Source organism: Rhipicephalus microplus, chromosome 5 (genome assembly GCF_043290135.1).
Source record: "Rhipicephalus microplus isolate Deutch F79 chromosome 5, USDA_Rmic, whole genome shotgun sequence".
In the NCBI taxonomy this organism is placed as follows: domain Eukaryota; kingdom Metazoa; phylum Arthropoda; class Arachnida; order Ixodida; family Ixodidae; genus Rhipicephalus; species Rhipicephalus microplus.
In genome coordinates, this window is record NC_134704.1 from 115613140 (window position 1) to 115626583 (window position 13444).

The window sequence follows — 13444 nt, forward strand, 5'->3', positions numbered from 1 at the left end:
AAAGGTTACCTACAGGTTCGGATGGGTAACCGTGACCAGTGTAAAACTGCGTTCACGTCCCACAGAGGGTTGTTCGAGTTTACTCGTATGCCCTCTGGTCTTTGAAATGCTCCTGTGACTTTTCAGAGACTCATGGACCACGTCCTCGGGGAAGCAAAGTGGTCTTACTGCATGTGCTACCTCGACGACATCGTGATTTATTCACGAACCTTCGAAGAGCACTTGGCCCATGTTGCCGATGTACTGGAGAGGGTGAGGACCGCCGGGATGACACTTAACCTCGCTAAGGTCCAATTAGCGCAGAACCGTGTTCAGTTGCTCGGGTTTACGCTGGGCGAAGGCTCCATAGAGCCGGATCGGGAGAAACTTCGATCTATTCTCGAATTTCCCGTGCCCAAGGACGTACGTGGCCTTCGCCGCTTTCTAGGAATGGTCAACTTTTACCGTTCCTTCATTCCGTCCTGTGCCCGACTGCAGGTGCCCTTGAGCAAACTCTTGGGTAAGTCTGCCGCGTGGCAATGGGGACTTGAGCAGCAGGAGGCGTTTTGCCGATTGTCTAACGCCATAGCGGAGACAGCGCAACTCAAGCTCCCCGACCTGACCAGACCGTTCGTTGCACAAACTGATGCGAGCGATCTGGGTTTAGGAGCTGTTCTCCTACAGGAATACGATGGCGTGTTGCAGCCGTTGGCCTTTGCCAGCCGCTCCTTGGTCTCTGCGGAGAAAAATTATTCCGTGACCGAAAAGGAGTGCCTCGCCATCGTGTTTGCACTGCGGAAGTTTGACGTCTATCTTGATGAGACGAAATTCGTAGTGCAAACGGATCACAGTGCGCTCAGCTGGCTGAGGCGGCTCCGTGAGCCTGCCGGCAGGCTGGCGCGCTGGGCTCTCCTGATACAGCACTATGACTTTTCGGTGCAGTATCGAAAGGGGAGCACCAACGTGGTAGCTGACGCGCTATATCGTGCCCCACTGTCGGCCGAGGACCTTGATCCCGGTGCGACAGCCGCTAGCGGTGCCTTAGCACTTGCAAGCGTCAGGGGCGAAACAGCAGCTTCGGCGCCATTCGGCGTGAAGGGTGAGTCCCCATGCGGACAAACCTTGGCTGCTAACCAGGTAAGCGGCGCACCGCGAAGCGGCCGAGTGGGGGAGCTTTCCGAAGGCCACGAGGCCGAGAGCGAACCCGTAACGCGGACTCAAGCGGTTGTTGCTGCGGTCCGGAGTGGGCGCGATACCAGACTCCCCCAGTTTGGGAGAATGGGCATCGCTTTCCGCAGAGAAGAGCTGAAGGCCCAGCAAAGTGACCCGTTTTGTCGCGAAATATGCGACGGTCTCAGAGAGATGGAGCGCCGTGACGCTGCTTGTCCTGCAGCGGGCGCCGATAACGACTGTCTCGACGAGACGGAGCGCCGTGACGCTGCTTGCCCTGCAGCGGGCGCGAATAGGGGGCTCGAACCAGCGTGTGTCGCTGAGTCCCCGGCGGATTCATATTTGCTGGACCATGACGGGCTCCTGCTGAAGTATATAGCCACTGACGACGAGTCCATAGACCCGTTTAAGGTGGTTATACCCAAAAGTCTGAGAGCCGCACTGTTGCGATCCTCTCACGACGAACCCATGGCCGGTCACCTGAGTGGCTTGAAAGTTTTTGCAAAACTGAGGCGCGTTGTGACCTGGCCCGGCATGAAGCGAGACATTTTTCGCTACTGCCGTTCTTGCCGCGTCTGTCAAACGGTGAAATCAAGGGGTGGCAAACCGCCCGGTCTGATGAAACCGATTGTCAGTGAGCGTCCGTGGCAAGTGGCCACCTGCGATCTAATGGGACCATTTCCCAGAAATAAGCAGGGGTTCATTCACCTGATGGTAGTCACTGATCACTTTTCGAAATGGGTGAAACTTTTCCCACTTCGGAAGGTGACAGCGCGAGCGGTGCTTGAGAAGCTGCAGGAAGTGTTTTGCCGGTTTGGCTTCCCGGAAAGGCTCATCACTGACAATGCTTCGTATTTCACCACTCGGCTGTTTGGTGTCACGTGCCGTTCCCTCGAAATTGATCACTGCACCACTTCACCCTACCATCCCCAGTCCAATTTGACGGAGCACGTCAATCGTACGCTCAAACCGATGTCGGCAGCCTTTGCCGAAGGTCAAAGGGACTGGCAGACCATTTGAGTGAGCTCGCGTTCGCTATTCGAACATCCGAGAGTCGCTCAACTGGTTTCTCGCCCGCCTTCTTAAATTTTGGAAGGAAGTTGGCAAATCCGGTGACCAGCGTCACTCAATGCCAGCTCGAAGACGAGGAGGCGCCGGCAGACTGCTCTGCTTACGCGTCGGCACTTCGGGACGGGCTTTGTCGAGCTTTCTGCAAAGCAAGGCAAAGTTTGGCGTCGGCCAGGGCTCAGCAGAAGGCCCAATATGACCGCAAGCATCGCGACCTAGTTTTTGAGGTGGGCGATCTTGTCCTGAAGCGCAACCACGCCCTTAGCGATGCCAGTAAGGGGTTCTCAACCTCGCTCGCTCTTAAGTGGCTTGGTGCGTACCGAGTGGAGAAAGCTTGCACTCCACTCGCGTACTTGCTGAAAGATCCCCATATGGGAAAACTCAGCCGTGCCCATATCGCAGACCTGAAACCCTTTGTATCACGGTCTGACGAGCTCGCGCCAGAGCCCACCGGCACTTCGCGCAAGCAACGGGGCACACCCGGAGCGGCGGACCGCATTCGGACCCCGCACCGGTGTAATCTGAGGAATCGGTCACCTTTGTGATTTCGCGCCGGACAGCGGACTTCTCCGCAACCGAAGGCCCTCAGTTTACTGTCTAGCCTCAGTATAGGTTAGCTTCTTTACGGCCTTTTCTCGTAAAGGAGTTGACCGCGCCCTGTTTGCTGCCAGTGTTTCTTTTTTTTTTTTTGAAGTGTTCATGTGTGTTTTATGTTTCTTTTGTCTAATGTTAAGTGTTATTTGTGTTTTATGTTTTTCGCCAGATGTTGAGTGTCGTTTTGCTCTGTTTTTACTTTTTTTCCGTGTACGTTTCGTCTACCGCGAAAGGAGCTGTGTGTGACCTTGTGTGTCGGTGCTTGCCGGGAGAGAGAGAGACGAAGGACGCTTTGCGCCTACGCTCGCGCAGCTGTCGGCGGTGTGTGTGCGTGCTTCCGTGCGTGTGTAAGTGCGTGACGCTTCAGTGCGAGCCCGCGAAGAGTGCGTGATGGCTTCCCCCCATCGATGCGGACGCTGGAGGTGCTGGGGGGTCATTGACCCACTGACGTCAGACCGTCTGGCTGTGCTCTGCTCTCGGCCATCGCCGAAGAAGCCACGCTGCCTTTCCCACCATGGCTCCTGCGCGAGGCCAGCTGAAAGCAGCTATATGCTGCCGGCCAACGCCAGGGCGCCTCGCAGCCAGTTGTGGTTCGGCCTCCCTGACCACTGGAGAGGACCGGCTTCGCGCAACGTCCCAGCTCCATCATCGAGCCAGAAATGTGGGGCCTCCGAAGCACAGCCGAAGCAGCGTTCGTCGGACTCGCTGCTTATCAAAACCCGCAACGAGCCATCAGCGAGCCCCCTCCCGTACCTCTGACCTCGCACTCGGGCATCGCACCCAGCGGACACTGTCACGCCTTTACCGCCCCTCCGCGGACTGGACGCTATCCCCCTTCAGCACCACGAACACTAGTGCCACGTTGCTGTGCTCCCTTCCGCAGTTATTTGTATAGTGTCATGTGTTTATTTTGTTGTTTATGTTTTTGTTCCTCATTTGTAATCTTTTTTTTTAGCAGCAGTAACAGGGCTGGACTGAGGTTAGCTGTCGCTCATAGCAGTGTCATTTTAACTGCATGGGTGACGTCCGGCTGCCTTTTGCAGACCGGTAAAGGGCAAATTTAGGAGAGGGGGATGTGGGAATTGAGGCTAGCCCGCTGCCTTTACGCGGGATTTGCCGCCTTTTCTGCCGTTCTCATGTCCCGACATGTCTGCCCTCCTTTGCTGTCTGCCGCGCTGAGAGAGCGGAGTGACGTTTAACTCCCTCACCCGGTAGCGGATATTGACGGTGGCGCCGCGCGCGGGGACTCCCAAGAGAGGTTTTCGCGCGCTGCGTCGGGAGCGGTCAGATACTCTCCGGCACAGCAAAGGGTGAGCCACACTATCTTTCCCGTCCGTCGACTCCCGTCAGTCAGGGGCTCGTCGGACTTCGCTGACGGCGCCTCGCGCCCAAGGCGAACGCTCACCTGTTGTTGCCCCGCTGCGTACGCACGGCCGAAGGGCGGTACGGTGTCCTAGTGCGTGGCTTCGCTACGCCGACCCGTCTCCCTTCGAAGCCAACGCGAGCGCCTTTGCCCTCACTAGAACAACCGGGCCTTTTGTTCCGGTGTCTCCGTGGTTCACCTTTACCGCGGAGACGTGCTCGTGGCACCCTGTGTAGTACTTTGTGCCCGTGGCGTGGATAAGCTTACTTGCTTTCCCGCCGCGCCTTTTTGCAACGGGCTGTGCTGCGTTTGGTGTTGCCACAATAAAGTGTTGCGACTTGAGCAGTATCGTGTTTCCCGCCACGGCGACGGTTAACGCGTGCCCTGCGGCTCGCTAAGACCGGACCCACGCTGGTGGCCGTACTCCTTCGGGATACGTGTACACCACATCCTTCACCTGCATCAGGAAAAAAAAATGCTCACTCAGCAGGTTTTGTGATAGAAAGAAAGGAAACACTCAATGTCGAATTCTGCTCCATTTATTTGGACATTTCTAGTCCGTAAAGGGTTGTCAAGCCACAGTACTGTCAAATTTTTCAAATTTATGCTAAATGCACATCGCAGTTTTTTATGCATTATTGGAGCGGAAACGAATATTACAGTTGTGAGCATTTGCTTTCCCGGCTGATAGGAGATAAAAAAAGGTGCATTTGTCGTTATATCTATGTCAATATACTGTGAGAAAGCAAAAGAAGAGACACCGAAGAACTTCAAACCTGCAAACGTTGCCTCAGCCAAGAACAAAAAGCAGGCGCTAGCATCATAAGAAAGAAGTGTAAATTTAAGGGCTCGCTTTCTCTGTCAAACACATATTATAATAATGAGAACAGATAATGATGCTAGGAAATGTATAGGGGATGATACTAAAAGTAAATGTAATGTAAATGTGGACAAAACTTGATAAAGATAAAACTTGCCGCTGGCCCGAGGCCACTGCATTGTGCTATGAGTTCAATTTGTGTTGTCTGAAAAAAAAAACTACTTGCTGCTAACAAAAACTCCCATGACTTTTTTTCACGGCAAAAATTCATAAAGACCATGTTCCCGTCCGTTCAGTTGTCACAATGTCTTAGAGGAGGTTAAGCGGCACAATGAAACTTCTTGATTACTCCAGCGACATTTGTGTGGCACTAAATGTCACCGATCCTTTTGTGGTTCGGAACTCCGATGAAGTGCTTGAATTTTTCCGGAAAATGAAAATCCCTCGAAGTCAGATTTTGCATTTTCCATTGATGCCGAGAGACAGAGATAGATAAACATTTAATGCCGAAACAGTGTTCCGAGCGATGCCCGATGTCATTCCCCTCAGCGGTGGCTACATGGTTAGAGCGACCGTTACCGATGTGGGAGGTACCGCGCTCAATTCCCAGTGTCGACCGCAGAACCCACCCGTTTTTCTCAAAGGGTAGAGGAGTACACAAACGTGGCGTTCGGTTGTTTCTGGTTACTCATCCGGAAATGTAGCCCCATAAGGTTCTGCGAAGGCCCCGGGGCGTACCTTAATTCACCACAGCCATGATGAAACAATTGAGCATCTGCCGCTGCTGTGGCAGGCAGAGAATTCATGCCTCCAGGCACTGGTTAAATATGTACAGTCGCACTTCTGGCCTAGCGCTCGACAAAACGAAGTACATAGTTGCGCCAACCTGCAGTGTTGCCTACCACCCTACGGGTTCCCTATAGTCCCGGAAACCTCTGGCTTCGACTGCCCTCTTGGCCCTGATGACGAGTTGTCACTGGTCTTCCGGGTCCTCGATGACGAGCTTGGCCTCCCATATGTTTCGAAGAGGAGGCCGTGAATCGTTTTTGGTGCTTAGTTCACCTTCCTCTTCGGTCGCAATGTGTTGTTTGCATGGAATTGACATTCCAAGAGCAAGTGTGAGGCGTCCGGTACGTTGCAGAGTGGGCACATATATCCATGTTTCGTTGGATAGTGGTGGTGCATCAATGTTCCGTGTACTTTGCTTTCGGACGTATGACACGCTTCCTTCTTCAGTCGGTTTTGGGTGGGTAGGAGGTTACACCCGTCACTCCAGTCTTTAGTGTTGAGGTAGTGACAAATAGGAATTTTGTACAACCTCCATCTCTTCGGCCATGGGTTGGGTATCCTGTGGCCTGAGGGCAGCCCGGCTGACCTGCTCGCGGGTAGTGGTATGATGTAGTGGTAGAGGCGGAGGTTTGATATGCTGCAAAGGTGAGGTCAGCCTGGCATAAATGACCGGCAATTGTTCCGCCTGAACATCTCTTCAATTATAGGGGTCCGTCACCAAAAATCACTCATCCCAGTGTCTCGCAGGAACGACATCAGGATTCATTGCACACTCCTCCTCGTCGCCATGGGTCCTTCTGGGAAAAATGACATTTTCAAATGTCCTGTGCTTGTGAGAACCTTTCTGCAAGTTGTGTACCATCTTTGTTCTTTCTCTGTCAAACTTCGGGCGCACTCAAATGAAATGTTCGATGCCGCCAATGTCACCACAAAAGACACAAAACGGGGAGACGCCTCACACAGTCTTGAATGACCAAGCCGGCGTGTATTCGGAGTCAATTTTTTACAGGTGAAGCAGCGTCGCTTGTTCCCTACAAAGCCCTTGGACGCGTGACTGACGTGGAATCTTGTGGATCACCCTGAAGTGATTCCGTATTTCATCATTGTTTTTCTGGTATAAGTCCTAAGCTTTATTCTTTTACCTGACATTCTCAGGAACGTAAAGCATGCTATCGAGAAGTCGGACCCTCAGAACTTTCGCAGCTTCTCCGGGCTTTTGACTGGAAGTTTTTTTTTAGAATTAATTTTTCTAGAAAGTTTTTTAGAGCCTATTCATTCTATTAGAAGTTTTCCCGAGTACAAATACCCCCTTTAAGTAATTATTATCCCCACTACCTGTTTATTTTCCTCCACAATCACGTGACCATATTGTAACTCTTATCTTGACAAGACACTTTTTTTAATGACCAGTTCTTAATACAGATGAAAAGTGTATGGAGAGCATTGCTCCTATTTTAAGCACAATTATTTTAGCAAGCTGTGAAAGAAGCATTGCATTGGCTATTGACCAGACTTTTAGAGCAAAAAAATATTTAGATATGTGAACGATTGCCTGGTGGTGCTAAGGGGGCGTGTAGCCTTACGAGTGAAATAAATGCGCCCGGAGTATTTCAAGGTTGTTTAGTTCTTGTTCAAAAGGCCTAAAGTTCACGCATGAATAGCCGGAAGGGGGGAATCATTCAATTCCTCGATGCTTGTTTTAACTGTTCGAGAAGCGCACGGGCTGGACCTACAGGCCATGGTAAAAAAAATAATGCTGATCAGAGGTACAATTCGGCCAATTCTAAGTTAATAAAATGATGCATGAACTCCTCCCTTCATTGGCATTGCGTCCACTCGCGTAGTCCAACTTCACCGACGACGGAACTTATAGCAGGGGTCAACAACGTTTTGAGGCGTAAGGCCGGGTCGAATCAAGGTGACATTGTGTGGTCCGGGGTGTGAGAGAAGGGGCTTTGTTTCTGAAAAGAAAAATTTTGAGAGTAGACAATTATGCACTAAGCTGGAGCAGGTATCAGGTTAACTTTCAGGATACATGTCAAAAGGTTGCAAAGAGGGAGAGAGAGAGAAAAAAAGGAAGGCCGGGAGATTAACCAGATGTTGGCTTCCGGTTTGCTACCCAGCACTGAGGATGGAGAAATAGGGCCCAGAAAGAGGGTGTAGAGAGAGAGAGAGAGAAAAGAAACGCACGCACACTCAGGAGAAAGCAAAAACGCACACAGGAAAGTCGTTTCAGCAACGACCGTTCAGAAAGGTCGGTTACAAAGATAGGTTACTTATCAAAATCCCACTTGATGTCAGAACTGCTACGGCTTACTCTACACAGTTCATTTCCTGGAGCACCCCCAACAAGCGTGTTAGAAATAAAGTGGATAATGATTTCGGCCTGTGACAGGGAGATAGCAAGTTTTGACGTCGTGCTGAGTACCACATATTACCGCTCCACGGGCCGCATGCCGCCCCCTGGCTGCAGGCTGCCGCCCCTGACATGTAACATTCCTTATTGACCCAAAACGTGTACGGTTTAGGCAGATTTTCATCGCCATTTTTATGATAGGAGGACTGCCAAGACTGGTGTTGTCTTTGTTCGCTGTCCTGCTGTACTGGTAAAGATGGCACATGCAGCGGGAGTGCGCGCAGGCACACTGTCCTCCGTGGCTGCTGTTGGATAATTGGTGCTTTGTCGCATAGGCGAAATAGTCAAAGAGGTTTCAAATTATATTATATTATAATATATTATATTATATTATATTATATATATATATATATATATATATATATATATATATATATATATATATATATATATATATATATATATATGCACCACCAGCTGAAAACGTTAAGACACTTCTTGCATACAATACGTCGGGTCCAGCGTGAATGACGCTCAAAGAATGTATATATATATATATATATATATATATATATATATATATATATATATATATATATATATATATGTATATACATATATATATATATATACAAAGTTTTGTTAAATGGTCACTTCATATAGGTTCATTGTGCATTTCTCAAAAGTGGATGCGTTCCACGTTTGAAGCATTTCTGTATTCATTGCGGCCTATCATAAAGGTGGTTTTACGTACGAGTAGAGTACTGGTCTGCGCATGTCGTAGGATCACAGCATGATACCTGTTTGACATATGAGGTGGAGTCGAGAAAGTGGTGTGGCTATCTTGGGAATTCTAAAAGAGGTGTCACTTTTACTAAATGAAATTAATCCTTATGTGTGCTCAGTTGGTACTGTGCGAAGCTCGGGGTGGTGAAAGCGGTACAAGGGGGAAGAGGGGGGGTGGCGTCAAAGGTTGCGAGAGACCTTTATTCGATTCGCAGATGTACCAAAATATTATAACAAAGATAAATATAATGAACAGAAGTGGTGTAGCTGGGCACAAAAGGAGACGGAGCGCCACGCTCGGGCAACAAAGAGTATGCGATGTGCCTATTGTGAGTCATATGAGAACTTAATTCAAAAGAAAAAAACATCAGAATTCAGTCGTGTTACGTTTCTTGGAGCAGTCTTTAGAGGCCTGGATCGATTATCGTTCTATATCCAGGATGTCAGCTCTGCTATAAAACCGGATGACCCCATCGAGTAGGTAGCCGCAGAATAGTTCACCACGACGGCAGATGCCCGAGACTCGACCGTGTCTCGCGTGGGTGCAGCCTGGTCGGGAACCGGACACCGTCGCCAAGACTCGTGAATACGGGAATCATCCAAAGTGATTTTCGCGGACCTAACACCTCTACGAAGTTCTCGTAGCGGTTCCCGAGATCGAACGAGTCCCCGAGTTCTTGAAACGTCGCATCGCGCAGCCTCTCGATCGTCGTCCCGTTCTTTGACACCATGAAAAGGTGCATGACGAGAAAGGAGCCAAGAGTGACGGCCAGCATGGTGCCCAAGACCAAGAGGAAGCCCACGTGGAAAGCGTACGGCTTCCGAAGCCATGCGTACGACCACCATTCAACCAAGTGGGCTGTCAGGGTGGCCAAGCCGTATAGGCACAGTGCAACCGTGTAGAAGAGAATGAGCAAGAAGAACTTGTAGGTGCTGAAGCAGACGCAGTTGTTGAACCACGGACAGTGATGGCCCATCTTCATGATGCATCTGCAAAAATATTTATAGGAGGTCTGCGTTTGTGGCATATCAATAAACTGCGAGAGAGGTCGTAAAGCATTTTGATGCTCAGTTCTGTGTACTGTAGGCACTTTAGGAATGACATACAAAGAGGAAAACCGCTCTGTAAGGGTCACTAATTTCACGCACGCGTCCATATACACATTTACTGTAGGACTAAAAAGGTGACACGCCCCTCAGAACGAGAAAACTTTTTAAACAGAAAGCATTCACACATCAAAAGAGCACGAGACTCACACGAAGGGTAGGTTCTTGGCTTCTTTTTTTTAAGCAGCGTCAACATGCATCGCTAACAAAATCTCTTATTGATGCAGTAATCTCTCTTATAGCCACCAGATGACGTTCCATGTTCAAGTGCACAGTGTACGCGGGCTAACCTTCGGCACGTGGAGCAGTGGTGGCATCTGTCCGGCTTGAGGAGATGGCATAACACGCAGTAACGCGCGGAACCACCAGGCCCCCGAGTGAACATGCCTTTCTGCGATGCCAGCATCTCGAGCAGACCATGCCGCGTGCGCTCGTTTTGACAGTTGGCAGAACCTGCTCCTGGTCCGCGCTTAACAGGTACGCTGGTGGAACGTCGGGAATCATCGTCGCTGTCGTCTTCGCGTACGACCTGTAAAACGACACGTGAGCAGTACGACATAAACAATAAATCATACTAAATTCCACAGCACAAAACACTTGTGCAGAGTATAGTTGACTGAGGGTGGGAAAGATGATATATGAGGTGGCTGTTTGGATTTCAGAGACTACGGAAACAAACATGACGTTCATTTGAATTTCTAAGAAAGAAGTTGAACCGCATGCCAAACGGTTGTGGTGAGACGCAGCAAATTAAAGTTTGTTACGAAGTTAAGCTTTTGCTCCGTACGAACGCAGTGATGGTACGAGCGCAGGTGATCAGCCTGATGCGAAAGCGATCGCACCACGTTCCCCAGGATCTGTGTAGTTGATCTCAACGTTCTCGTATAGCAAAGGCAATGAGCTATGGTTGGCAATGACATTATTCCTCAAGTTACTCTCATATCAGATGCCATAAGCTTGTTAACATTCTTAAAAGTCGAGACGAATAAGAAGGAATGCTCCATCGTTCGAGGCGCTGAAGATAACGATTGCAATTTTACTTGTGTTGTTGTTGGTTGTGTTGTTCCACCCTCTTGGCTGGAGGACTCCCCGTGTACGTTTGTAAATATATTGCGTTCGGTATTTATTTATTTCGAGTATTCTCACTCCCCTAGAAATGTGCACGCGCAAAACAAAGCGCAAGAAGACCTATAGGAGCGACACGCAGAACATGTGCACAGCACCAGAGAAACGAACGTCCCGGTTAGGCACTCTGCGACTTACCAGATGCACATGGACAGAAGCAGATGAAATCCGGTGCCGAACGTTACGGCCTTGGCTGTGCTCTCCTCTGCGACAATAAGCCGGCAGAAAACCAGAACATAGGCGTAGTAGGCACAGGAAATCAGCGCCGACACCAGCAACACGGGAAGCCAGGCGAGCGGACGGGGCTTTGTGAAGCTCCCCCGACGGACGTTGCTACCATCCTCGATGAGAGTAACAGGCTGGTCGACCGATGGCAGCATGCGTTGTTATGGATGATGGTGATGATGATGATGTTCTTATTTACATGAAAGAGTTCACCAAGAACGTGACATGGGGAAGGATTATTCGCTCTCTTGATGTATTATAACTAAATAAAGAAAATAGAAAATATATTGGTATAACAAAATATATACTAACAGTTTGCCGTCATGCAGCCAGAAAATGCAGATGAAGTTAGACCTCCACCTAAATTTTGAAAAGTGGGGTACTCTGGCCATGTCTTTCTTAACTGGGCGGGAATCAAGCCAACCAAGCGAAGTGTTACTCCGCTTTCAGAAACTCTAACAACGGGGATCAGCTATTGGCCACGGAGATGAGCTATGGGCAATCTAGCACTGCCCACGATTCGGCAGTGTTGCTTAAGTCTGCACATCCCTACGTTGGAAGAGCTCACTATGTGCTAGTCGCGTCTATTAAGTCCATGAACATTGGCCACCTAAACCACTTGGATAAATCGCGGAAACTTCGTAGTCCCTAGGATATTTACGTGCGGGTATTCCTTTCTTTCTTTTTTAGTTAGTAGTAAGCAGGGTCAACACATTTTTGCTCTCTTTTGAAAAGAACATGAGAAAGCAAGCATGAAAATCGCATTGCTTCTCCTTAGGTTTCAGGATGGCGTCGAGCTTTGTGGTCCATTTTACTCCTATTTCAATCCCCGGTGGTTGGCTCAGAGAAAGCTATCTGCCTGGCTGACAGTTTTACAAATATTTAAAATATGTATGCTATATTTTGAAATTTCTAATCACTCGGAATACATACGCCACGCTGTGATCTATTTTGTTGTCTGCACTAAAGCTCGGAAATGATTTAGCTTAGCGATAACGATCAAATCTGACTAAGAGCGATTAGATTAAACAATTGACTGACAGCCGAAGCGTGCTGAAGCATTTGTGCTAGGTCGGACAGAAATAGCGAGCAAACGTCTTACCTGGAGAGCCGAGGAAAAAGCGCTGGCACCGCTGTAACGTTTGCATGTGCTCCGGTAGTATGCGACAAACATTGACGCAGGCATGGCACCGATCTCTCTGAAAGCAGTCGTCATTGGCCTGTGTCTCACGCCGCAAAAGTGCGCGCACTTTGGCAGATGCGTTGCCGCAGAAGCTCCCATCGGGCAAAGAAGCCACGAAGGGAGCCGACCTTGCTGGGATTCAGAAGTCTTTCGCATTGAAGTTTCTCGCAAGACTGGACTCGTAAAGGGCATTTAATGCGTCACTTGGACCAGGTTAAAAAAAATGTGGGTGTTGCACGCCTTGTATGCCTTTTCCTGCTTTCTAAAATGTGTTTTTTTTTGCATGCTCTTATAGACCGAATAGGGTAACACGCACAGCTGGCACGATTGACTTGCGTCATGGGCTTCCAGTTGACGTTGAATAGGGTCAATTTATAAAGTTAGGTTTAGAGGTCCTAGCTTGTGCGCAATGACAATGTTAATAGGTGCTATAGAAAACATATGGTGTAACCCTCATTTGTGCAGTGTCCTTTCTCGCGTTCAGTAATGTTGAATGAATGGGGACGCAAGTTCTTTGCGAACTCCCACTGCAAGCTGCATTTGTGCTGCCGTAAAACATGCTGCTCGGCAATGAATTTTTGTTAAAGCGACAACATTGCAGAGAAGTTTCAGCTGCGGTAGTGACGCCGGTATCATGTGTACCGGATGCATTTACATCTGTGTATTTTAAGCGCAAGCTGTCCCGGACACCTGCATGTAGGCTGCATTAAAAGGCCGGAGTGAAGGCTTGGAATGTGTGCGTAAGGGCAATACAATAAGGTCCACAGCCGAGACTCGATATACGCTGAAAGAATCGACTCTCGCTGTTCAAAACACGTCTTTGCGCTACCTTTCGCTGAAGAGTGAGCGTGGCACAGCTATATTGAATCCGAGAAACTT

At 49.3% G+C, this 13444-nt stretch overlaps 1 protein-coding gene across 1 annotated transcript; it reads right to left on the minus strand.

The window, feature by feature from the left end:
• Nucleotides 1-9422: 9422 nt before the first annotated feature.
• LOC142817541 (palmitoyltransferase ZDHHC20-B-like) lies at nt 9423-11537 on the minus strand. Its single transcript, XM_075894574.1, has 4 exons — nt 11296-11537; nt 11179-11182; nt 10323-10561; nt 9423-9915 (listed from the first exon to the last, which is right to left on the minus strand). The coding sequence occupies exons 1-4, from the start codon at nt 11535-11537 to the stop codon at nt 9423-9425; spliced, it is 978 nt and encodes a 325-aa protein (XP_075750689.1).
• Between the last annotated feature and the right edge of the window lie 1907 nt (nt 11538-13444).

What these genes read in the sequence shown, in the direction of transcription:
- LOC142817541 (XM_075894574.1), bottom strand. Translation starts at nt 11,537, where the DNA reads ATGCTGCCATCGGTCGACCAGCCTGTTACTCTCATCGAGGATGGTAGC. An exon ending in CACTGCTCCACGTGCCGAAG is followed by an intron (nt 9,916 to 10,322) that starts GTTAGCCCGCGT and finishes ATATTTTTGCAG; the next exon opens with ATGCATCATGAAGATGGGCC.